Source organism: Ziziphus jujuba, chromosome 10, assembly GCF_031755915.1.
Source record: "Ziziphus jujuba cultivar Dongzao chromosome 10, ASM3175591v1".
NCBI lineage: Eukaryota > Viridiplantae > Streptophyta > Magnoliopsida > Rosales > Rhamnaceae > Ziziphus > Ziziphus jujuba.
In genome coordinates, this window is record NC_083388.1 from 5,962,064 (window position 1) to 5,989,954 (window position 27,891).

The 27,891-nt window shown below is 29.9% G+C and overlaps 2 protein-coding genes across 14 annotated transcripts; both read right to left on the reverse strand.

Moving 5' to 3' along the window:
- Positions 1-3,498: 3,498 nt before the first annotated feature.
- LOC107410624 (10 kDa chaperonin, mitochondrial-like) lies at positions 3,499-13,466 on the reverse strand. Of its 11 annotated transcripts, none has more exons than XR_009634558.1 (7): positions 13,221-13,454; positions 11,930-12,035; positions 10,365-11,265; positions 6,042-6,524; positions 5,013-5,943; positions 4,040-4,154; positions 3,499-3,895 (listed from the first exon to the last, which is right to left on the reverse strand). XR_009634558.1 is itself a non-coding variant. In XM_025070736.3 (2 exons), exons 1-2 carry the CDS (start codon positions 13,323-13,325, stop codon positions 11,926-11,928), a joined length of 249 nt encoding a protein of 82 aa, XP_024926504.2. In that variant the 5' UTR covers positions 13,326-13,464; the 3' UTR covers positions 11,309-11,925. The 11 variants fall into 11 exon arrangements, 1 of the variants encoding a protein (XP_024926504.2); XR_009634556.1 differs by having other exon boundaries at positions 4,040-4,144; positions 13,221-13,452; XR_009634557.1 differs by having other exon boundaries at positions 4,017-4,144; positions 13,221-13,452.
- A 1,184-nt stretch (positions 13,467-14,650) lies between these two features.
- On the reverse strand, positions 14,651-27,891 carry LOC132799747 (disease resistance protein At4g27190-like). 3 transcript variants are annotated; one of them, XR_009634532.1, is made up of 6 exons: positions 24,185-27,891; positions 21,652-22,083; positions 16,963-17,418; positions 15,945-16,877; positions 15,072-15,176; positions 14,651-14,928 (listed from the first exon to the last, which is right to left on the reverse strand). XR_009634532.1 is itself a non-coding variant. In XM_060812254.1 (4 exons), exons 1-4 carry the CDS (start codon positions 26,969-26,971, stop codon positions 15,948-15,950), a joined length of 4,605 nt encoding a protein of 1,534 aa, XP_060668237.1. In that variant the 5' UTR covers positions 26,972-27,891; the 3' UTR covers positions 15,705-15,947. The 3 variants fall into 3 exon arrangements, 1 of the variants encoding a protein (XP_060668237.1); XR_009634531.1 differs by having other exon boundaries at positions 15,049-15,176; XM_060812254.1 differs by lacking the exons at positions 14,651-14,928; positions 15,072-15,176 and having other exon boundaries at positions 15,705-16,877.

Below are 27,891 nucleotides of genomic sequence, written 5' to 3' on the forward strand. Positions count from 1 at the left end.
TTTAAAAATAATTAAGGGAACAGGTGATGCATTTACAATATAAAGCACTGATTCCTGTAATATCAATTATTTTTTTGGTTCTTTAATTAGTTTTTTATTGTTCATCTACAAATAAACACTGGAAATATTTCTTAAAAATGTGAAGTAAAATTACTAAGCTGGTTGTTTAATTTTTCTGTTTTTCAAGTACAGCTTTATTATTTTTAAAATTTGCAAGTCTCCTAAATTTTTTTTTTTAAATTGAGGGTACAAGCGTATTTCTAGCAAAAGGCGTTGCCTGTTCGTAAATTTTTGGGCACAAGCAATGCATTTTGCTCAAAAAGAGTTGTCTGTTCCGTGTTTTATATTTTTGTTTTTTCTTTAATTAGTTTTTTGAACTTTCATCTATAAATATATTAATGTAGCAATCCAATGAACATAAATTCCATTGATCTAAAAATAAAAAATAGTTTTATCAATGTTCTTCTCAATTATTCACATATATGTGTATAGAAAAGATACAAAAGATCTCAAGATTTAATTTGAGATAGGGTACCGAATATAGAATTCTAATTCAACAAGGACTTATTGACCAATTTATCTACATAAGCATGTTAAATAAGCTTAATTTTCATGTGTTTGTGTTCAATGACAGCTTACTTGTTTGTAAAATTTGAAAGTCTATTAAATTGTTTTTTTTTTAAAAAAATTGAAGGAACAGCGTTGCCTATTCCATGTTTTATTTTATTTGTATCTTTAATTTTTTTTTTTTTAATGCTCATCTACAAATTAAAAAAATCATATTTACAAAATAAAAAAATATATTTACTAAAAACAACTTTCAAATTAAAAAAAAAAGGTAAAAATTAAAATTAAATAAAAAAAAGGTAAAAATTGGTTAGGTGAAAAGGCAACACATTTGTTGAAAAATATGTCACCTATTCCTATATTTGGCGACTCTTTTTTAAAAGCGTTGCCTGTTTCATTTTTTTTTATTTTTTCTTTAATTCTAATTATTTTTTATCTATACATAAGTGCTAAAAATATTTGTTGAAAAAGGTAAATAAAAAAAGGCAAAAATAAAAATTTTAAAAAAAGGCAAAAATTGGTTGGGTGAAAAGGCGATGCATTTGTTGAAAAATGCATCACCTATTCCTATATTTGGCAACTCGTTTTTAAAAGCATCTCATGTTCCATTTTTTTTTTCTTTAATTATTTTTTTTTTCATCTACAAATGAAAATACTTGTTGAAAAACTTAAAAAAAAAAAAAGGTAAAAAATTTAAATTAAATAAACAAAAGGTAAAAATTGGTTGGGTGAAAAGGTGATGCATTTGTTGAAAAATGCATCACCTATTCCTATGTTTGGCAATTCTTTTTTAAAAGCGTTGCTTGTTCTATTTTTTTATTTTTTCTTTAATTATTTTTTTTTTCATCTGCAAATAAGCATTGAAAATATTTGTTGAAAAAGATAAAAATTAAAATTAAATAAAAAAGATAAAAATTGGCTAGGTGAAAAGGCAACACATTTGTTGAAAAATGCATCACCTATTCCATATTTGGCGACTCTTTTTTAAAAGCATAGCCTATTCCATTTTTTTCTTTAATTATTTTTTTCATCTACAAATAAGCACTAAAAATATTTGTTGAAAAAGGTAAAATAAAAAAATATATAAAAAATTAAAATTAAATAAAAAAAGGATAAAATTGGTTGGGTGAAAAGGCGATGCATTAGTTGAAAAATCCGTCACTTATTCCTATTGTCACACCCCTAGTCTATACTTAGAATGTGATAAAGATCATATTTAAAATACTTAATAAAACTTATAATACAGAACATAAAAACTCTTCAAACATCATTAATAAATAATATCTAAAAAATATCTTCAAATAAAAATGAACAAATCTATTAGCATCCTGTGTTCGTTTTTTTTTTTTTTAATAACTTTTTTTCCAAGTACATTTTATTTTTTGTTTAAACTTGCAAATCTATTAACTTGTATTTTCATTTTTTAAAATTATATTTGTAGATGAACAATCAAAGAACTAATAAAATAAAAAAAAATTCTTAAAGTACGAAACAGGGGATGCGTTTTGAGATTATTGCATTGCCTATACACTAAATTAAAAAAAAATAATAATAATAATTTTAGAGACTTGCAAATTTTAAAAGAAAATAAACTATACTTGAAAAGCACAAAAATTAACCAACCACCTTAGTAACTTTGCTCCACATTTTTAAGAAATATTTTCAATATTTATTCGTAAATGAACAATCAAAGATCTAAATAAATAAATAAATAAAAGAACAAGCAACACGTCATGTTACTAATGCATTGCCTATTCCTCAAGTTTATTGTAAACTAAAAATTTAATAGAATTGCAAATTTTAACAACAAATAAACTGTACTAGAGAAACAAAAAAATTAAATAACCAGCTTATTAATTTTTCTTAACATTTTAAGTAATATTTTAAGTGTTTATTTGAATATGAACAATCAAAAAAAAAATTACAAAGAAAATAGTCGATGCGTTTTTAAGGTAACGCGTCATCTATTTTCTTTTGTAAAAATAGAATAAAAAAAAAGACTAAGAGACTTACAAATTTATAAGCAAATAAACTTGACTTGAAAAACAAAAATATTAGACAACCACCTTAGTATTTTTCCTTTACATTTTTAAGAAATATTTTGAGTGTTTATTTATTGATAAGCAATCAAAAAACTAATTCAAAAAAAAAATATATATATATATATATATATATGATTGAAGGTACAGGCAACGCGGCTATATGTGAATGCGTCGCCTATTACTTTAATTTAAAAAAAAAATTATTTCTAACAAACTTGCAAATTTGAATAGCAAATATGCTGTACTTGAAACAAAACAAAAAATAATAATAATAATTTCGGGGCAATGTTTGCCATTTTTTTGTTTGCAATTTCCACTTAATTTATTTTTGTAATAATAACTACTTTGTTTGTTAAATTAAGGAGTTTCAATTTTTTTTAATCGTATTAAATATTATGTGACACATTTTCTATTATAAATGTCACCTATTTTCATATGTTTCTTTGGTATTCATATAATTAAACTTTGTGATTATGTAAACATAGATAAGTAGTTGGTTAATCATTTTGCATGAGTCTAGCATTTAAACAATACAATTGAAATAAAAATATAAAAACAATATTAAAGACGTCGCATTTCAGATACATATTCAGTGAAAAAGCAGCATCGCCTATTTATGTTTTTAGCGACCTTTTAACTTCGTCAGTTTTTGAATGCGTCGTATATTTATAGAATTTTAACTGATCTGTTTGCCTCGGCAGCACAGTTTAATTTTTTCAAACGCTTTTGTTTCTTAGCATCGCTAAGTTAGTGTCGCTAGATCTCAATTTTCAAATATTGGTATTTCAGTATATGCTGCTAGTTAATGTTTTTTTCTGTTATGCTCTTTCATCTCTCAGTCTCACTTGTCGTTACTCCTAATAGGATCTCATACAACAAACATTTGCACTTCTAATCAAAAAATGATAATTTATTGTTGATTTAAAAAACTATTTTACATTAAAATATACTACAGGTCCACTAACACACATAAATAATTGACATACAGCCAAATTCACAACATGCATACAATGGAAACTGTTCAAATCCCCACGCACAACTGAGCCAATATATAATAAAGAACTACAAATTAATAAAGAAGATCAACCATATCAGGATTGTTGACCACAATGTCTAGAGGATGTACTCTGAGCGTGTATCAACTTCATATAGATTAATCAGCTTTACTTCTGGCTTCAAATCTAATAAAAGCACAAATTAAGATATGGGTCATCCTCTTTAATTACAACCATAAGCTACCACTCAGCAAACAATCTCGGCCACCCTGTGACAGCCAATCTTGTACCCTATTATAAAACAGAATAGAAACATGAGTTCCTTTATTTGTGATACTGTACTGATTAGATAGGTTTACAGAATCTCCTAAATATAAAAGTCTCAAGTAGTGAATTAATGTAGTATTCAAACCCTTTAAGTGTTACTGTGCTCACTTCAATATCTACAGCCAAAGAGCATTGCCGCCACAAGGAGATGTTTGAGTGCATGAAAGATTTTTCCTTGTTGGATGTTTCTGATTCTGATAATTCTGAATATATCTGTATAAAACTTTATAATATGTTAAAGAGTCTCATGAACCTAATAAAAGTTATGTAAGAGTTAGCTAATTAAAATCTTTTACATTCTTAAGTTTGTTTTTTCCTAACACAACTTGTTTTTAGTACACGAGTAATAGCTGCATAAAATTTAAATATGTTTACTCTGCAGCTTGTGGTATTTGGACTTTAGCCTTTATTTTTAAAATGTTGCAATAAAATTGAGATCTTCTAATTCAAATTGCCTAACAATATGGAGATATGTTCTAAAATGAAGGTCTGAAGTCCAACTTCTCCCAAACTATAGGCACTAAAAATGCAATTACAAAATGAAAATAATACTAATAAACAAATTGGCAGGTACAGATAAGTGAACATGTGGATATATATTGTACTCTTGATAGCCTACAAATACATGAACTGGCCTTCGACTGTCTCTGCTAATCCATTCAGGGATAGAGAATTTTAGTCCAAACACCTTCACCTTTCTTTATATGATTCTTTTCCTTAGATAAGTTGGTTCATGGTGTATGGGTGTATGTGTGTGTGTGTGTGTGTGTCTATATATATATATATTTCCAGCGGTTATAAATATTATAATTTCTCAGATAATAGAGAAAGGATTACTAAAGCAAAAACAAGCCTCATGCTCATATAGTCATATTTAATTAATCAATGTTGAAAATTTTATTATTTTGAAAGAATATTAATGGTGATGAACTGAATTAATAAGATTGTATTTACTCTCTGACCTAATCCCTCTTATCAAATGCATGCCTCGTTGACATATCTCCACCACCACAAACATTAAATTTGTCTTCTTCAAGAAATTAATAAATAAATCATCATCTTCTAAAGAGATAATACATACCATGTAATGTTGCGTTGTGATGAGATAGCAGCAGCTTGATGGTCCTCCCAAAGCTTATGTAGAGTTGTATTAACATCACCCTCCAAAACTCCTGGTATTCCACGTTGTAATTTTTTACAAGCTCCGTAAGATCAATAAGCAAATTATATGCTAGTTTAATCGTTATTCTATACAACCTTGGGCTGTGTACAGTACCATGAGAAAAAGTTCTCAACTCAGGGCATTCATTCACAATTAATTGTTCCAAATTCGGAAGTCTTATTATGTTATTTCCAGAGTAGAACATTCCGAGGCTGCACAACTCATGAAGTCGTAAAATCTTCAGGTTGCTAAACCCAATCTCGTTTTTCTCTGTTTCAACATCAAATTCTGCTTCATGATTACTCCCCATTATTTGTGTCATTCTTTTGCAATTGCATAGTATCATTTCTGTAAGTTGTTGCAGACTTTGAGCCGCTGCTGCCGAAGCCATTAAATTTTCCAATGCATCACAATCTGATACGTACACTCAAAAGTTGTCAAATTTTGGAAACTCATTGAACAAGTCATTAGGCTCTTTAATCTCTCACACCTCCATACTTCTAGAACTTCCACAACCCGAAAGGTTTTGCATGTTTGGACACTTTCGTCACACAGATGCATCAACTTTGGAAGTGAAATCAAATCCATTCTTAAATGCAATGAGTATGTCATGTGCTTCATCTGAACTAATTAGTGATTCCATGAATAGACAGTAAATACGAACATGCTCAAGATGTTTAAGTCTTTGAACGAATTTGAATGAAAATTTATATGATTCAGAGAAATTGGAATCCAACGCTATACTCTTTAGCTTCGGAAAAGGCAATGTTGAGGACTAATCACCATGGCATATCTCACTAATGACATCAATCTTGTGAATCTTCAGTACTTCTAAGTTTGGGAATTTAACCTGATTATTAAGATATTTAATAATAAATAAATAAGTAAATAAAAATACCAAAAATAATTAAAAAAAAAAAAAAGGGGGAAAGAAAGAGTGGAAACTACCTTATCCTTGACGAAGAGAGGTTGTTTATTGACTGATTCTATTTCTTCATTTTCATTGTCAATGTGACTTGGAAGAGAGTTGCTGATGAAAGTCTCCATTTTTCGGCAATTTTTTATATCTAGTTCTTTTAATGATGGACATTCAATACAATCTCCGGCACAAAACCTCTTAAGCTTTGAAAGGTCATATAGCTTAAGAGATTTAAGTTGAAGGAACAAAATCTTTCCCGGCTTTTCTTGTCCTTCTGATTCTTCTTTGGAAACGACCTCTCTTATGTTTTTACATCCACCTATTTCCAGCCATTCTAAATGCACGAGACTTCCACACAAAGATGAAGGCATTAGACTTTTCAAATTATGACAGCCATTCACAGTCACTCTCCTTAAATTATTATCAAACTTTTCAAGAAGTTGCATGTCCCATATCATTTGCAAACTATTAAGTGATAGCAACTGCAATTCCTCCATGCTGGGAAACTGATCCTGTGGAATAAATAATAAATAATAATCAATCACTTATTGTTTGAAATAATAATCAATCACTTAATCAAGCATGGCACATGGGCTTAATTATTTAATTAAGACAATGCAATGAATTAAAAACGACATTGATAACTAATTATTTAATTAAGAACAATGCAATGAATTAAAAACGACATTGATAAATAATTCATATAAACTGTATATGTGGGGAAGTTCGCCTTGCTTAAAGGTTAATATTTTGTATTGCCACTCCAAATAATAACAATACTAATAATAACTATAACTCACTACAATAAATAAATTATCAAAATAAATTTATCTTTTGGCCAAATAAATTTCCCAATTTTTGTTTGCTAAGAAAATAAATTTCCTAAGTAAAAGCATAGTTTAAAGCAAATTTATTTTCAATGAAACTAAAAGTACCTTTCAGTAAAAATTTACAACGTTAACGTACAGCGTAACATTAGGTTATAAAACATTTTGTTATCTAGATCTATGCTTGCCTTTGGTAAAAGTGTAACCAAATATGGAATTTCATTTTTTGCACCCCACCCACCAAAAAAAAAAAAAAAAACAAAACAAAACAAAACAAAAAAGCATTTTATTTTATTTTATTTTATTTATTTATTTATTTTTTTGGTGCTAAAAATCACCAAATTATGGTTGTGATATCAAATACATAACATCTTGTCACAACATATATATCACTGCAAAATATATTTTGAATTGGCAATTCCACACCATAAATGGTTAGACACATATTCATATCAAGCATAAAAAACAATGAAAGAGAAAAAATTAATTAAAAAAAAAAGGACTATTAACACTTAAAAAAATAAGTAATACAAATATGAATAGAGACGATATTTTCACTTCACTAAAATCTTACACACTTCATTTTAACTTTTATAAAGTTTTCTGAATCGAATTTAACCTCACCTAAAAATGGAAAATATATATATATATATATATATAAGTAGATAAATAATTCAGTTCAAATAAGATCTATTTTAATTTATTAAATTAAGGTTGGAAAACTCAACATGAGAATTCATTCCACAAACAAAACAATAAATTAAACTCAGAAGACACACACACATATACATACACATACACATACATACATATATACATCTATATATATATATATATACACAATTGAATTTATAACTCAATTTTTTTAACTCAATTTTTTTATGTGGCAACCAATATAAATGACATAGTTTGCCATATAAAATGTCCTTACGATAAGGTTTTTCCAGCATCCTTACTATATCAAAATTCGATATATATATATATATATATATATAAATCAACTAGCTATACAAATTAAGAACATTATCATTTGATTGAAGAAAAATTAGTTGGTCAACAAATTCTTACATGGGAGATAAAACAAAACATTTTGTTATCCAGATCTATGCTTGCCTATGGTAAAAGTATAACCTAACATAGCATTTTATATTTCACCAACACCCCACCCCATCCCCCCCCCAAAAAAAAAAAAAAAAACAAAAAAAAAAAAAAGAAAAAAGAAAAGAAAACATAGCATTTTATCACCAAATTATTATTATTTTTTTTTTTGTTTTTTTCATTCAATCATCAATTATGGTTGTTATCAAATATATAAAATCTTGCCACAACATATATATTAGTGAAAATATTGGCAATTCCACCCCATAAATGGTTGTCATATATTCATATCAAGTATTAAGAAAAAAGAAAAAAAAAAAAAAAAAAAAAAAAGAGAAAATTAATAACAAAATATAAATAGGACTATAACAGCATTTTCAATAGCTTTATGGATCGTTTCATATATCTCATATAGGTTGAGAACAGTTCTAGTCTATGTGGTATAAATGTTTATTTAATAGACATTCAACCCAAAAATCGTTCTCCAATGATTTTATCTAAACCTCAATTGATAATGTCTATATATATATATATATATATTTTTTTTTTTTCCCCTTAAAAAAATAATAATTAAAAATGATTTATTTGTCTATTTCTTCTTTTTGAAAAATATCATGATGAGGAATATTTTGATAAATCATACTATCTAATAGACGTCTAAAATACACAGTTTTTTTAACAATGTTTATTTTATTTTTTGCCACATCAGTTTGCAGGGTTCATAGACAAAATCATTGGAAATGTTTTTTTTTTTTTTTTAAATATCTATTTATATTTCTCAAGTAGCAGCAAAAATATAACAATCCATAAAGCCATAGAAGTTTTTTTAATTGACTAATTTGGCCTCACTTAAATATGGAAGTGATATATATATATATATATATATATATATAACTTTGATCAAGTGGGCTATTTATTAACCTTAGGGGCCAAACAAGAGTTGCATGAAATTTTCATTTTTCAAAGAAAAATTTAGTACAGCTACAATTTAATTGGCTACTATTAAAGGATTCACTTTCTCCTACTAAGCTTTTAGTATTAAAAATTAAAAAATAGAAAGGTATTGAAAATTAATACTACCATTTATGATTTACCAATTATACTCCAATGTAGCTAACCAAAAAGTAAGCTAAGTAGTTCGCTGAATCATAATTGGATATATATGTATATATATATATATATATTTTTTTTTTGACATGCTTGTTATAAAGAATATTAATAGAAAATAATGTGTATGTATATAGAGCTTGGGATAGAGTGAGCAGTCAATGATAATTAAGCACCACTTATTATTTAACCTGGAAGAATATGATTTCCATTATATTTTTTTTTTTCTCAGCATTTTATCATCCTTGCTCTTATATTCCTACCCGTCACTCATGTAACATGAAAACAACCTTCAACATGGAAAAACACTCCATAACCTGAAAATTTACATGTGCAAGATTGTTTTTACATGATTAGTGAGAGATGACCAAGAATAATATTAAAGCAGGGATGAGAAAATACAGTGGAACAATACAAGATAAATATTTTTTCTTTCCGTGTTAAAGAGGCGCATACCATAAGCATTTAAAGTGCTTTTATGATCCAAAGCACTACTTTTTCTTGCCAGTACATTGCCAAAATGCTTTTAATTCTTAAAAGGCATATCAATCACATGCACTTAGCAAATGGCCTCTTGCTAAGTGGCCATCTTTCATACGTTGAAATTTTCCAAAAAAGTTCAATGTTGTTTAAAAAAAAAAAAAAAAAAAGGGATGAATTCGTTAATAAATGAATAAAACTATAATTTTCATATAAGATAAAACTATAATTGCTGTTTGTAAATTATATTCTTTATATATATGGATAGATAAGATAAAAGATTAGATGTGTCATTATGAATAAAGTATATAACTTCACAAATAATTTGATTAATATAGGGACTAAATAACTAAATATGAAATGTAAGAGAGTGTGAAACATATTTTTCTTTTTATACTGAATTATAATATTACAAAATCATATGGTAGATTAAAGAAGATGGCAAATAATCCATTTAGACTTAGAATCTTAAAATACATAAAACTCAATAAATTATTAGAGAATATTTACATCAAGACAAATTGATAGAAAATATTTATTCAAGCAGGTCAGAATTTTGTTCAACCAATTAAACTAAACTTCAAGTTAAGTTAGAATACCCAGAGAATAGCATATATATATATACACACACGTAGATTGAAGAGGTATTAATTTTTATTCTTTTTGAGAATTTGAAGAGGTATTAATTAATTAGAGAAACAAATGAACACCGAAGAAACCATACATGCGAAACCAAACCAATTCCATCCGTAGACCTTGGCAGATAAGAAATATTATGGACATCAAAAGAAGAAAAATCAACTATAAATCGAATTTATAGAATAGATATATGTTACATACCTTTTCATTAAAAAGAGGAATGGAACTGGTATTAGTTGTACTCTTTGGTTGATGATCAGAGCAATACTGTAGAAGCTGCGGTAATCCTCTCAACCGTAATGAGCGCAAACGAGGAAACTCAATCTTAGCATTAATGGCTTCATCGTTGTCAACTATCTCCTCTATCATCTCGCAATCTATCACATCAATTTCCTCAAGAAGTTTGGCTATGGAGAAACAGAAGATACTCTTCAACCTATCACATCGAATTACAGTAAGCCACCTCAAATTGCGAAAAGAGTCCGGTGCGAGTCTTCCACAGCAAATCTTTTCCAACTTCACCAATCTTTCAAGTCTCAAAATCTCCAAATTCAGAAAGGCAGTTTGTCCAACCGAGTTTACGATGTACAGAATGCTAGCGTTATGTGCAACTATAAGATGCTTACAATGTGGAAAACCCTCTTTATCTAATTCATAAGCAACACTATTCACACCCTCTAATCCATCTAGTCCTATCAAATCAGACCTTTATAACAAATCTCCAAGCCCAAGCTCATCTAATTGACTGCTTCTTTCCAGCTGCATCGACAATTTTCTGTAATGATAACTTCGATCTTCGTCATAGTCTATCAAACTCATTCCCAATTTTATGGAATCGCTTTCCAGTTTTTCCCCGAAGATGCCTTTTGGTAGAACATTAACATCGGGAATTCTTAGATGTAAACTATATCTGGTTCTTCAACTCCCTAACACTCTCTCTGCCCTTTACTCATGTCTCACCCTGATCTCAATTCTCAACTACACTTCATAACCTCAGGCACCATCAATACCTCACAGCATTAACATCAATCATTCACTATTATTGGTTCCTTTAAGAGCTTGGCTCCAACGCAAACGAACAGGACATGTGCAATTCTATGCTCTGCCATTGAAATGAAATTCAATGAATTGTTCTAAAGCTGTAAAAAAACTCATGTTTGGCCACACATAACATTAGAGGCTATACTGATTTGACTAACAGATATCAGCAGCAGACATGAAATTCACTACCACTTACAAAGCATGATACAGATTTACACACTGCAAGAGAAATGAAACTACAATGCATAATTCTAAGCAATTGACTTTTACAACTAAATAACAATGGGACTTCATTTGTAAATCAGAATACATTGAACCTCATAGGATAAGATTGCCTCTATGGAATCACTGCCCTGGAACAGGCTACTATAACCCTACAAGCCTTTCATATATGATCATTGTAGATAGACAGCTTGCCTTCTTAGAGAATGCTCCAAATAGCACAAAGGTTAAGCAAGCCAATTCTCACCATGAAGAAAGGAAAAAAGAATGCTTTCTTGGGAATCAGGGAAAACTTTATTATTTATAATTATTTAAATCATGTAAACTGTAAAGTGATTCCAAGTGCCATTACAATGATGCTAGAAGATAATATATCTATTTCTACACCATTCTCTAACTGTAGCTCAATGAGCTTATAAACTGATAGTAGAAATTAATTACTTGCTGATAAAGCCGAAATGGTATGGGTGACAAGCATATAATAAAAATAAACAAAATCTTACTCCTTATCATTGAGCTTCACTTCAGTTCCTCCATATTCAGGCAAAAGAACTGTGTCTCCTTCCTTCACATGTAGAGGAATAAGTTTCCCATCTCTGTCCCGAGCTCCTGGGCCAACAGCAACAACTTTTCCAGAGTTAAGCTGAATTATCAAGCATTGACAAAGAAGATATAAATCAATCCAGACGTATAACAGCCATGATATGAAGTGGCTCAACTTAGAGGATAAGTATGTAATCTGTCATTAGAGTATTGCATTTTCGGCAACCTTCTAATGTAGAAACAACTTTTGCAGGAGTCATAGACATCAATTTGAAACCATCAAGTGTATTCAATTTATAACAAGAGGACAAAAGGAAGTCGGATAAGCTTTGTCAAATATTTCAGTCTATCATTTTTCATGAAACAGGGAGAAAGTAACTAACAGCTTAATAGTTGTCTCTACTTTACAAAGACCATCAGCATATTAGTCAACTTTACGTTTTAACTTTCTGCTAGTTGTTATCTGATTTTCCAATAGATAAGCAAGAGAACAGAAAAACATAATTTTAAAGATATTAAGACTTCAGAAAGGGGTAAAATTACAGTACATATATCAAGTCCATGAACCAAAAGGCAAAAAAAAAAAAAAAAAAAAAAAAAAGAGCAGAGAAAAATGAACATATGGAATTAATATAATGAATTGAGAAACAATCCGTTACTGCCAAAAAAAAAAAAAAACAAAAAGGTAGAGAACAGCGTAGAACCACACATCAAAACGCACTCAGAAGATTAAAATCAAAAAGCGATTACCACACTAGGAAAAAGCTTAGGCAAAGAAACAAACTAGATTTCTTCTAGATACAAATAAATTCACAAAATCAGCTTAAAAATATTGAATTACCAACAAGGAACAAAACCCATTTTCAAAAAATATAGCTAAGACCCAGATGACGTGCATTACCGATCAAAACAAGAACCAAAATCCAAAGAGAAAAGAACTAAAATCCTAACTACCCAAGACCCAATCGCAAAAGATAAACAGAACCCAAATGACTCAAAGTTGGAAATTTTCAAAACCATCCAGTTTTGCATAAGCTCTGCAGAAGAAGAATGGTGGTGAAGAAAGGGGAAATGGAGAAGAAACCAAAATCCAATGAGAAAAATACTAAAATCCTAACTACCCAAGACCCAATTACAAAAGATAAACAAAACCCAAATGACTCAAAGTTGGAAATTTCCAAAACCACCCAGTTTTGCAACAGCTCTGCAGAAGAAGAATGGAGGTGAAGAAAGGGGAAATGAAGAAGAAACCTTGGTGGTTTTCTCCGGAAGAATGATCCCGGAGTTGGTCTTAGAAGGAGGAACAATTTTCTCAACCAGAATGCGATTGAATAACGGGATCAGACGCTTCGCCATTGCGACCCAAAACAAGGCAGAAATGGAGACACAGCTTGAAAGCGACAAGAAGCTTGTTCTTCTTCTTCTTCTACAATGGGTTCGTAGCCTAATTTGTAGGGTTTTAGAGGGATTTAGTGGATCCGTGAAGTTACGTTATTAACCCCCGTGACTTTAAAATATGAAATATCATATTCAGTATGGGCATGCCACAGCCCACTCTGTGTGCGGGGTTCGATCCTGGGGGGGACGGGTGCCTGGAGGCCATGCCACACTAGCCCAAAAAAATAATAATAATAATAATAATAAATAAATTCTCAGCCCAAAAAAAAAATAATAATAATAATAAATTAAATTAAACTTCTTTTTTTTATATGTATATATAAATATATTTTAAAAAAATATATTTCACGTTTAGTCCTTTGGTCTTTTTAATTTTATTTGAATTTAACCCATCATGATAATTTAAATTGTATTATTCCTGTTTGGCTATTTGCTTAATCAATCGATCACTGTACATATAATGAAATAAATATATATGAAGTAGTTTTTTGGAGCAAATTAACTAAAGTATTGCATTATTAATATAAAACCAATAAATTCTATTACTTCTTTAATTAAGAGTAAGCAAGTAATTAATTATTAAAACTGAATAGCTAGATTTATTATTAACGAGAGGTAGCTCAGCAAGTCTATTTCTACGCGGACGACAAGTTCATCGATAGACTGGAGATGAACATCCTATGCTGATGACAAACTCCTACTAAAAGTAGATTAAATTGGGAAATTCTTCTCAAACATCCATATCATTACATAAAGCATCTTGGATTTCGTAAACAATGGCTTCCCTTATCTTCTTTACTTTCCTACTTGGCCGATGCCTTGAAAGTTGAAACCAAATTCAGAAATGACCAAATTGATGAACAATTGGTTGCTTGGCCTTCAAGGCATTTCTCCGTCTCTTAACTGATTCCACATACTCTATTCAGCCACTTTCAAAGTTGATCTTCAATTCCATCACCTTTATTCTTCTACCATCATCAATAGAATGCCTAAACTTATCTTTCAAATGTCTCAAATGCTGGATCTTCTGAGGCTGTCAAGGTTGTTTGCTCTTTCCTCTCTCACTCTCGCTTGTCTTTACTCCTGATAGGATCTCATACAACGAACATTTGCACTTCTAATAAAAAAACCGATAATTTATTGTTGATTTAAAAAAACTATTTTACATTAAAAAAATATACTAGAGGTCCACCAACACATACAAATAATTGACATAGAGCCAAATTCAGAACATGCATACAACGGAAACTGTTCAAATCCACATGCACAATTGAGCCAATATATAATAAAGAAGTACAAATTAATAAAGAAGATCAACCATATCAGAATTGTTGACCATGATGTCTAGAGTGAGTATTCTGAGCCTGTATCAACATTAAACAGGGTTTTACACTAAAATGTCATCTTCAAAAGTACAACTTCACATAGATTAATCAGCTTTATTTCCGGCTTCAAATCTAATAAAAGCAAATTGAGATCTGGGTCATCCTCTTTAATTACAACCATAAGCTACCACCCAGCAAACAAGCTCAGCCTCCCTGTGACAGCCAATCTTGCACCCCTATTATAAAGCAGAATAGAAACATGAGTTCCTTGTTTTTGATACCGTACTCATTAGATAGGTTTACAGAATCTTCTAAGTATAGAAGTCTCAAGTAGTAAATTAATGTAGTATGCAAACCTTTGAAGTGTTACTGTGCTCACTTCAATATCTCCAGCCAAAGAGCATTGCCACCACAAGAAGATGTTTGAGTGCATGAAAGATTTTTCCTTGTTGGATGTTTCTGATTCTGATAATTCTGAATATATCTGTATAAAACCTCATAACAAGTTAAAGAGTTTCATGAACCTGATGAAAGTTATGCATTATGTAAGAGTTAGCTAATTAAAATCTTCTACATTCTTAAGTTTGTTTTTTTTTTCCTAACACAACTTGTTTTTCGCACAAGATTTCACTGCATAAAATTTAAATATGTCTACTCTGTAGCTTGTGGTATTTGCGCTTTAAGCCTATTTAAATATGTCTACTCTGTAGCTTGTGGTATCTGCATAAAATTGAGATCTTCTATTTACAGTTTGTTATCTATAGGTCCAATCCAAATAATTCAAATTGCCTAAAAATATGGAGATAAAGTTCTGAAAAATGAAGATCTAAATTCCAATTTCTCCCAAACTATAGGCACTAAAAATGAAATTACAAAATGATAATAATAGTAATAAACAAGTCCGCAGGTAGAGATAAATGAACATGTGGAAATATATATATATATATATATATATATATATTTCCAGCAGTTATAGATATTATAATTTCTCAGATAATAGAGAAAAGAATACTAGAGAAAAAACAAGCTCCATGCTCATATAGTCATATTTAATTAATTAATGTTGAAAAGTGTATTATTTTAAAAGAATATTAATGGTGATGAACGGAATTAATAAGATTTTATTTTCTCTCTGACCTAATCCCTCTTATCAAATGCATGCCTCGTTAATATATCTCCACCACCACAAACATCAAATTTGTCTTCTTCAAGAAATTAATAAATAAATCATCATCATCTAAAGAGATAATACATATCATGTAATGTTGGGTTGTGATGAGGTAGCAGCAGTTTGATGGTCCTCCCAAAGCTTTTTTAGAGTTGTATTAACATCACCCTCCAAAAGCCTCTGGTATTCCACGTCATCATCACTTGCATATTCCAGAAAATCAATAAGCCAATCATCTTTTAATTTAATCGTTATTCTATACAGCCTTGGGGTGTATACAGTACCGTGAGAAAACGTCCCCATCTCAGGGCATTTATTCACAATTAATTCTTCCAAATTCGGAAGTCTTATTATGTTATTTCCAGAGTAGAACTTTCCGAGGCTGCACAAGTCATGAAGTCGTAAAATCTGCAGGTTGCTAAACCCAATCTCGTTTTGCTCTGTTTCGACATCACATTCTGCTTCATGATTATTCCCAATTATTTGTGTCATTCTTTTGAAATTTCGTACTATCAGTTTTGTAAGTTTTTGCAGACTTTTAGCCGCTGCTGCCGAAGCCATTAAACTTTCCAATGCATCGCAATCTGATACACTCAAAGTTGTCAAATTCTGGAAACACATTGAAGAAGTCATTAGACTCTTTAATCTCTCACACCTCGATACGTTCAGAACTTCCACAACCCGAAAGGTTTTGCATGTTTGGACACCTTCATCACAGAGATGCACCAACTTTGGAAGTGCATCCAAATCCAATTTTCTTAAAGGCATGGGTATATCATGTGCTTCATTAGAACTAATAAGTGATTCCATGAGTAGACTGCTAATACCAACATGGTCAAGATGTTCAAGTCTTTGAAAGAATTTGAATGAAAATTTACATGATTCAGAGAGGTTGCAATCCAACTTTATACTCTTTAGCTTCGGAAAAGGTAATGTTGAAGACTGATCACCATGCCATATCTCACTAATGATTTCATTCCTTCGAATCGTCAGTTCTTCTAAGTTTGGGAATTTAACCTGATTATTAAGATATTTAATAATAAATAAATAAGTAGATAAAAATAATTTAAAAAAAAAAAAAGAAAGAAAGAGAGGAAAGTACCTTATCTTTGACGAAGAAAGGTGTTTTATTGACTGATTCTATTTCTTCATTTTCATTGTCAATGTGACTTGGAAGAGAGTCGCTGATGAAAGTCTCCATTTTTCCACAATTTTTTATAGCTAATATTTCTAATGATGGACATTCAATACAATCTCCGGCACAAAACCTCTTAAGTTTTGGAAGGTCATATAGATATCTAAGTTGAGGGAAAAAAATCTTTCCCAACTTTTCTTGTCCTGCTGATTCTTCTATGGAAACTACCTCTCTTATGTTTTCACATCTACTTATCCCCAGCCATTCTAAATGCACGAGACTTCCACACAAAGACGAAGGTATTAGACTTTTCAAATTATCACACTTATTCACAGTCACTTTTGTTAAATTATTATCGAACTTTTCAAGAAGTTGCGTGTCCCATATCATTTGCAAACTATCAAGTGATCGCAAATACAATTCCTGTGGAAGAAATAATAAATAATAATCAATCACTTAATTAAGCATGGCACATGGGCTTAATTATTTAATTAAGAAAAAGCAATGAATTAAAAACGACATTGATAACTAATTCATATAAACTATATATGTGGGGAAGTTGGCATTGCTTAAAGGTTAATATTTGGTTTTGCCACTCCAAATAATAACAATACTAATAATAACTATAACTCACTACAATAAATAAATTATCAAAATAAGTTTATCTTTTGGCCAAATAAATTTCCTAATTTTTGTTTGCTAAGAAAATAAATTTTCTAATTAAAAGCAATATTTTAAAGCAAATGTATTTTCAATGAAATTAAAAATACCTTTTAGTCAAAATTTACTTTGTGATAAAAATTTGCAACATACAGCGTAACATTAGGTAATAAAACATTTAGTTATCTAGATATATGCTTGCCTTTGGTAAAAGTGTAACCAAACATAGCATCTCATATTCAGCCCCCCAAAAAAATAAAACGACGTAGCATATTATCACCAAATTATGGTGGTGATATCAAATATATAACATCTTGTCACAACATATATATGACTGCAAAATATACTTTGAATTGGCAATTGACACCAAAAATGGTTAGACAAATATTGAGACCAAGTATTAAAAAAAAAAAGGTAAGAAAGAAAATTAATAATAAAAAGTAAACAAGACTATAAAGACTTACAAAAGAACAAGTAATACAAATATGAATAAAGACCATATTTGCACTCCACTAAAAGTTTACACACTTCATTTTAATTTTTATAAAAGTTTTTTGAATTGACTAATTACCTAAAAATGGAAGTTATATATATAAATATATACACTCCAGCTTAAATAAAATTCATCTTAATTTATTAAATGGATTGAAATCAAGTATAAAAAAAAGGAAAGAGATTAAATTAAAAATAAAATGGACTACAAACACTTACAAAAGAACAAGTAATACAAATATGAAAAAAGACGTTATTTGCACTCCACTAAAATTTTACACACTTCACTTTAACTTTTATATAAGTTTTTGGAATCAATTAATTTGACCCCATCTAAAAATGGAAGTTATAGATATGAATATTTACACTTTGGCTTAAATAAGATGCATCTTAATTTATTAAATTAAGGATGGACAATTTAATATGAGGATTCATTCCAAAAACAAAATCATAAACTAAATACAGAACACACACACACACACACACATATACACCATACATATATATATATATATATATACACACACACAATTGGATTGATAATTTATTTTTCTTATGTGGCTACTAACATAGATGATATAACTTGTCTTATAGAATGTCCTAACCAAAAGATTTTGATGGCGTCTTTACTATATCGAAATTATATATATATATATATATACTAGCTATACATAAGATTATCATTTGATTGAAGAGAAATTGGTCTGGTCAACAAATTCTTACTTTGAATTTCATTCTTGAACGCTTATAATTTGGTAGCAATAGCACAAATTAATTAAGTTTGAATAGGAGTTTTGGCATTAATCTAGGCTAGAAGAAACGATGATGTGTCTCGTCTTCGTCGACTCTAATTAATTAACAACCAAACCATTCATAACAGAAATGTTAATCATTGTTTCATGGAAGATAAAACAAAACACTTTGTTATCTAGATGTATGCTTGCCTTTGGTAAAAGTGTAACTTAACGTAGCATTTTATATTTTGCCCACAAAAAAAAAAAAGAAAAAAAGAAAAAATAAGCATTTTATCACCAAATTATGGTTTTTTTATTTTATTTTTATTTTTTTTATAATTCAATCACCAATTATGGTTGTGATCAAATATATAAAATCCTGTCACAACATCTATATTAGTGCAAAATATTGGCAATTCCACCCCATAAATGGTTAGTCGTATATTCATATCAAGTATTAAAAAAAAAAAAATAGAGAAAATTAATAACAAAATATAAATAGAACTATCAGAGCATTTTCAATGGCTTTATAAATTGTTTCCTATAGTACATATAGGTTGAGAAGACTTCTAGTCTATGTGGTATAAATGTTTATTTGATAGATATTCAACCCAAAAATCATTCTCCAATGATTTTATTTAAATCTCAATTGATTGATGATGTTTATATATATATATATATATATATATTTTCCTTAAGAAAGAATAATATGATTTAACTTATTTATTTTTTCTTCTTGAAAAATATTATGATAAGGAATATTTTGATAAATCATACTATCTAACTAACCACCTAAAATAAACCGTATTTTTAACAATGTTTAATTTATTTTTTGCCATATCAGTTTGCAGAGTTAATATACAGTCATTTGAGTTTTTTTTTTTTTTTAAATATCTATTTATATTTCTCATATAGCAGCAAAAATAGAACAATCTACAGAGCCATGGAAGCTTTTCTAATTGACTGATTTGACCTCACTTAAATATGGAAGTGATATACATATATATATATATATATATACATATATACAGTTTCGCTATAGAAAGGACCAAGTTCTCTCCATAAGGTAAAAACTTAATGTTAAATATCATTTTGGAAGAGCCAATTTTACACCGGTACAAACAGGTGTATATATATATATATATATAACTTTGATCTAGTTTGCTATTTATCTATTTATCAACCTTATGGCCTAAATAGTGGCAAAATAAGAATTGCATAAAATTTTCTTCTTTTTTTTTTTTTTTAAGAAAAATTAAGTATGAGTGATAATTTATGATTTGCCAATTATACTCCAATGTAGCTAACCATAAAATAAGCTAAATAGTTCTCTAAGTCATAATTAGATATATATATATATATATATATGTATGTATATGTATATGTGCAGGGTTCCACTTACAAAAGTTTTTGGACAAAGATATTTAACAAATAATCTAATATTTTTAATTTATCTAATCTAAAGGTTCATATTTGTCTTTTTAAAAACCTTTAAATATCTCATATTCATATCCAAACAACATTATTTTTATTTTTTTACCTAAACTATTGATTGCTTCCAAAATAATCTTTCTTTTTTCTCAATCACAATCATCTATCTCTCTCCTTAATCCCCAATTCTTTTTTTTTTCTTTTTATATGTATTATACTTATTATTTGAAATAGATCCTTATATCCTTCAGATCTCTCTAAAATATACTATTTAAATAATTAAATGATGAAACTGAAGAATAAACTCTTTTTTAGAAGAAAAAAACTTATAATTTTTTGTGCCAAAAATCACTAAAGCCATGAAACTCTTCTTCAATCTTCATATATATATATATATATATGAATTTTGGTGAGAATAAAATAAAGTATATATGTTATAATTAGAAACCAAATAAGAGCGCGAAAAAGCATTTGAACTTTATTAGGAGAGAATTGAGTGTAATTTTAGCAATAATAAATGACATAGGTAAATAATAACAATGTTTGAATATGAATATAAAATATCTAAGGATTTTGAAAAGATAAATACGAACACTTAGTTTAACATTATTTGCCAAATATCCTTGTCAAAAACTTTGTATGGGAACACTCCTCTATATAGCATTTCTTGTATGGTTTTTGACCAATATTTATGATAACATAATGGCCATTTAAATGGTCTAACCCAATGTTGGATAAAACAGGGGAGGTTATATATATATATATATATACACATCAAGGGATACTTTTAAAACTTCCCTTTTAGTTTTAAACTTTTCCACATTAACCATTTTATTTTAATTCCTTTTGTGGTTTGAATTTTTTTTTTTTTTTTGGGGCAGACTTCACTTTTTCTACGTACAATTTATTTATTTTTTTAGAATAACATATAAAATTTAATTGTAAAGTGGAAAAACATAATAAAAATAATAATAATAATAACCATCTCATTGATAGAGTAAAATAAAAATATTAGATTTTATAATGACAATATTTAAATTATAACATCTTTGGAAATTAAAATTTTGAGCATTAGTTATTACTTTTTTTGTATTAAATCTGAAAATATACATGCTAAATTAATAAAAACTAGAAATAAAAAATATATATGATAAAAAGACAGTTGATATTTTAATAATGTAATAATTAATATTTGTTCACAAATAATAATTAATATAATTTTCTTTTTCAAGTGAGAGCAAAATTAGTTTATTTAAAGAAAACAATAAACGTGGGAATGCAATTGAAAAGATATATAACAAACATAAAACAAGAAGGAAAGTAAAAAAGAAGAAATTACCTTAGAATTGAAAAGAGGTTGTTTATATGCCACCGAGTCAATTCCTTCAGCTTCATTGTCAATGAGTGTTGACTTGGAGTCCCTGATGATTGTTCCAAGCTTTGGAATCGATCTTAGAGAAAGACTTCGAAGTTTAGGGAACAAAATATTGTCCAGCCTAATTTCTTCCCCTGAATCTTCTGTACTGTAAACTATCTCTTCCATGACCTTACAACTTTCAACTTTTAGGTCTTCGAGATGCACAAGACTTGTAGCCAAAGATAATGGTATTAAAGCCTTCAAATTATCACACCCAGACACTTCAATGTTTTTTAAATTACCTAATGCTCCTTGGTCAACAAATGTTTTCTGATAATATTGAAGTTGATCACTCCATACCTTTCCGATATTGAGGTGGAACAATCTCAGCCGCTCTAAGTTGGAAAACTCAACCTGAGGATTCATTCCACAAATAAAGCAATAATTATTTTGACATGCTCATTATAAAGAATAAGAATAGAAAATAAAGTATATATAAAGCTTGGGATATGGTGAGCACTCAATGGCAATTAAACACCACTTATTATTTAACCCAGAAGAATAGGATTTCTATGATATATGTTTTTTTCTCAGTATTTTATCATCCTTGCTCTTATATTCTTGTCCTCTCATGTAACATGAAAAACAACCTTCAACATGGAAAAACACACCATAACCTGGAATATTACATGTGAATAATATTAGAGCAGAGATAAGAAAATACAGTAGAACAATACAAGATAAATATTTTTTCTTTCCGAGTTAAAAGAGGCGCATACCATAAGCATTGGCGTTTAGTATTGAGTGCTCAATATATCAAAGTTCTATTTATGCATCAGAAAATTTACAGCAATTACTTAAAAGGGTATACAATATATATATATATATACACACACACACAATTGATTCGATAAATACCATGAATATATTTTTTACAACTCTGCTATAGTGGACAGCACACATCCTATTATTGTTGGTGGAACGAAAAATAATAATAATAATTCAACATGATGGATACATCTCATCAAAATTTGTGTGATGTGTGTTATCACATGTACATTGGAAATTGGGTATTGTTAAACCACGCACTGCATGCCCAGTTGGAATTATGTTTTTCCAAAAGAGTTAGGGAATGTTTGGTAGTGTTTTTCTATAAGCACTTCTGTAGTAATATTTTCTTCAGTGGTACTTTTTCAAATAGCACTAAAAAAAAAAAAAAAAAAAAAAAACGAAAAACAAAAAACAAAAACAAAACAAAAATGAAACAGTTATCGGTTAAATATTGTATAAAGAAATTTTAAAACCAAAATTGAGTAATTTTAAACAAAATGTTTCAATTAAAAAAAGAAAATTATTTGTCACCACCACTAGGTGATCATCATCAGTAAAATCTATATTTACATTTCAATTAGTAATAAATTCATGGTGCCAAAGGTTATTTTCCTTTTAGGATTTTAGTTTTAAAAAGTCAAAACTGATTTACATGTATTCAATTACTAATTGTTTGATATGTAAGTATTTATACCACTAAATGGTCACTAATAATGATAAATAGCAACACTCATTAATTAAAGCATGAAAAACTTTTTGTTTTGCACCTTATGTGCTTTTATTATCCAAAGCACGACTTTTTTTCGCCAGTACATTGCCAAAATGCTTTTAATTCTTAAAAGGCATATCAATCACATGAACTTCGCAAATTGCCTCTTGCGAAATGGCCATCTTTCGTACTTTGAAATTTTCCAAAAAAGTTAAGTGTTGTTAAAAAATAAAAAAAAATAAAAAAAGGGATGGATTTGTTGATAAATGAATAAAACTATTATTTTTATATAAGAATAAACTATAATTGCTGTTTGTAAATAGATTCTTTATATCTATAGATAGATAAGATAAAAGATTAGAAGGTCATTATGAGTAAAATACATAACTTGACATACAGTTTGATTAATAGAGGGATTAAATAACTAAATATGAAATGTAAGAGAGTGTGAAACGTATTTGTATAACAGAAAGGCTATGTAATTTGGCCTTTTACTATTACCATTTTGTTATACTGAATTATAATATTACAAAATCATATGGTAGGTGGCAAATAAACCATTTAGACTTAGAATCTTAAAATACATAAAATTCAATAAATTATTAGAGAATATTTACATCAAGACAAATTAGTAGAAAATATTTATTCAAGCAGGCCAGAATTTTGTTCAACCCATTAAATTAAACTTTTAACTTAATTTAGAATCCCCGGAGAATAGCACATATATATATATATATACACACACACACACACATGTACATTGAAGAGGTATGAATTTTTTATTCTTTTTGAGAACTTGAAGAGGTATTAATTAGAGAAATAAATGAACACCAAAGAAACCATACATGAAAAACCAAACCAATTCCATCCGTAGACCTTGGCAAATAACAAATATTATGGACATCAAAAGAAGAAAAATTAACTATAAATCGAATTTATAGAATAGATATATATATATATATATATATTACATACCTTTTCATTAAAAAGAGGAATGGAGCTGGTATTAGTTGTACTCTTCGGTTGACGATCAGTGCAATACTGTAGAAGCTGCGGTAATTTTTCCAACCGTAATAAGCGCAGACGAGGAAACTCAATCCTAACATTAATGGCTTCATCGTTGTCAACTATCTCCTCTATCATCTCGCAATCCTCCACTTCAATTTCCTCAAGCAGTTTGGCGATAGAGAAACAGAAGATATTCTTCAATCTATGACATTCAAATACACCAAGTCGCCTCAAATTGACAAAAGAGTCCGGTGCGAGTCTTCCACGGCAGATCTTTCCCAACTTAACCAATCTTTCAAGTCTCAAAATCTTCAAATTCAGAAAGGCAGTTTGTCCAACCGGGTTAACGATGTACAGAATTCCAGCGTTATTTGCAACTAGAAGACGCTTACAATGTGGAAAACCCTCTTTATCTAATTCATAAGCAACACTATTCATACCCTCTAATCCATTTAATTCTATCGCATCAGACCTTCTTAACAAATTTCCAAGCCCAAGCTCATCTAATTGACTGCTTCTTTCCAGCTCCACCGACAATTTTCTGTAATAATAACTTCCATCTTCTTCTTCTTCGTAATCATAATCTGTAAAACTCTTTCCCAATTTTATGGAATAGCTTTCCAGCTTTTCCCCAAAGATGTCTTTTGGTAGAACATTAACATCGGGAATTGTTAGATCTAACAAAGAGCTAAGTTGAGGTAGATTTTTTAGCTCACCGAGACTGGCATTTCTTCTTTCATGGCCATTTACTCCTTCAACCTCCCAGTTTGTAAAGCTGGGATATAAATTCAGCCATTCTAGATTTCGCAAACTCCCCAGGACATTTGGTTGAATAACTTTAAGTTTCTCACATTTTCTTAAATCCAACACCCGCAGTCGAGTCAGTTGTCCGATTTCACTTCCCAACTCCACAACTGTAGATCTTGAAAGGTCAAGAATTTCTAAATTTTTGAGCTCTCCAATTAGAGCTATGTTGCCCAATCTGCATCCCTCCAAACGCAATGTTCGAAGATTCTGAAGAAAACGAAAGGATGAAGGCAGTGGATCCAAAGTCACAGAACCCAAATATAAAACTCTAAGCTCTTTCAATCCTTCCAAAAATCGATCTGCAATTTGACAATCAGACGATCCACGGCGGTGCCCGGCAATCAATAATAACTTAAGCTGTGGACATTCTGGAAGCTGTTCAACGACATCTGGGCAGCTAAGGAGTGAAATTGCAATGGCATCTTTGAATTTTTTGTGGTCCCTCCTCATGTATTCATCCAACTCATGAAGATTTCTGATATTATACCAACGCCTCTCTTTGGATGCAATATCTATAGCAACATCACGGATCACATCATGCAATTTTACCCTGTCCTTGTAATAACCATCCAACAGAAGACTAGAACGTTTAAGATTTTCAACAAGCGTATTCATCTTACTTTTTGCCGTTTCCATCTCAGGAAAAGGGCCTTGAAGCAAGTCCAAACCAAAAGCATATTTCAACAAATCACCAGTGTCGATGTTTTCATCTTCTGGAAATAAACTACAGAGCAACAACAATGACTTTGCTTCTTCACTTGGCAGAAAATTGTAACTTAACTTGACACTGGAGTACACTTTGTCATGCATTCCTTCGATGTTATCTGGCCTTGCCCTTCTTAACTCATCCAAAGCATTCTTCCAAACGTGGCAATTAGGTTCCTTCTTCAATGCACTTGCTACTACTGTTATCGCAAGCGGTAAGCCAGCACATTCTTTAACAATCTGAGTTGCCAAATCTGGAAACTCGGGCTTTCCATCTGAATCGTCTGTTGCTGTTTTATTAAATAAATCCATGGATTCACTTTCAGATAATTTTCCAACCTCAAAAGTATTTTCATTTCTCACATCATTCTTTAACGCATTATAAAACCTGGATGTCAATAGTATCTTGCATTGCTTCTGATCACCCCCAAATGATATACCAACATCTTCATCCAAGTCGATCCTCTTCCACACATCATCTACAATTATGAGTATCATCTTTTCTTGCCTCAATCGACTTCGTAGTCGATCTGCTCTGGCAGTTAAGCTTTTCTCGTCGAGTTGTAGACGAAGCTTCTCTGCAATTTGTTGTTGAATATCTTCATACTTTGGGTTTTGGGATACAGTAACCACAATAGCTTGAGTGAAAAGCTTTTCTTCCACTGCTTGTCTAGCAACTTCTTTAGCCAGCATGGTTTTACCGACGCCTCCCATCCCATACAATCCAATCATATTGACATTGGGATCTCTCAGTGCCTCCATCACCTTCGTCAAAGTTGACATTCTCGATCCAAATTCCTCGTAACCTTTGTTTCTGATTGAACTTTGACGAGTGGGCAGGTAAGAAACCTGATCAAACCTGTCTGCAACTTCAATTTTACTGGTAATGCTCTGTACCGTCTTCTTTGCTTTTCTGCTCAGCCGATGTCGCCACACCGGGTTTGGAAATGAAACATTTAAACACCTCGTATTTGCTCGGCATTCGTCTCTTCGAAAATTTCTAGCCTCCTTAGTGACACTGTCAAGCCACTCTTGAACAGCCGGATAGATTTCATGACCATTGTTTTTGGCCTCATCAACAGATTGTTGAAGCCGGTCTTTCTTATATTCCAACTCATCAATTTTGGAGTCGAGGTTTTCCATATTGCTTCCATACGAAAAAACATAGCCAATTTGTCGACCAATCGGTGCGACTGTGTATTCAACAATTTTCTCAACAATTGGTGCAATCACAACATCCATTTTTAATTCCAAAGCCCTGCCTCCCTGTTAGGTACTGTAGCTCTCTATGTCTCTCTGTATTCGCTTCTTTTTTTACTTTTTTTTTTTTCAATTTCACATAAACAAATAAAAAGGACAATACAATATGACAGCAAACGAAATGAAATGATGCTGATCAATACATAGCGTAGATGAAAATATGGAAAAATAAATGAGAATCAATATCACCAGCAGAGAAAGGCTCCGTCATGGATACTGATTAACAGAGGAAGCTGAAATAACAGGTATAAACTATGGATTCCACAACAACCTTCTTTTTTTTTCTTTTTTTTTTTTTTTTAAATATTCTTTAGCAAAACTAAAACAGATCTATGTGCAAAAGTGCTCCCTTCTTTTTTTTTTTTTTTTTTTTTTTTGGGGGGGGGGGGGGGGGGTTTCAAACAAACAACAAATCAACAGCAAGGAGACTGAAAATCAAGAAAAAGAAAAATAAAAAAGGGAAATTAAGTGCATACGCAATTATATACTGAAACGGGGAGAGCTGCTGCTTGCCTGCAAATGAATTCACTCAATTGGATCATAAAGCAATCAAAGATAGTCCACGCGACCTAGCTGATGAACGAGTGTTGGATATGAAAATTGTTGAATAATATTGGTAAAGTGTTGCTTTGAACAATAATGGATGGTAAAGTATCCTTTCTTTTCTAAAGGGAATCCTACAATATCCTACAACACTGGTTTAAATTTAATACTGTAAGTTTATCTTTAATCAAAGATAAGATGCTCCCATTTCTTTTGATTAATTTATTTTGACCTTAATCCAATTTACGAGTCTTCTGAATAATTCTCCACAACTTTCAAAAGTTACTTTTATTGTGGGGTCATACATGTTCACAAATTACGTTGTTTTTTGGACATATATGATCACCAATTTGAGATGC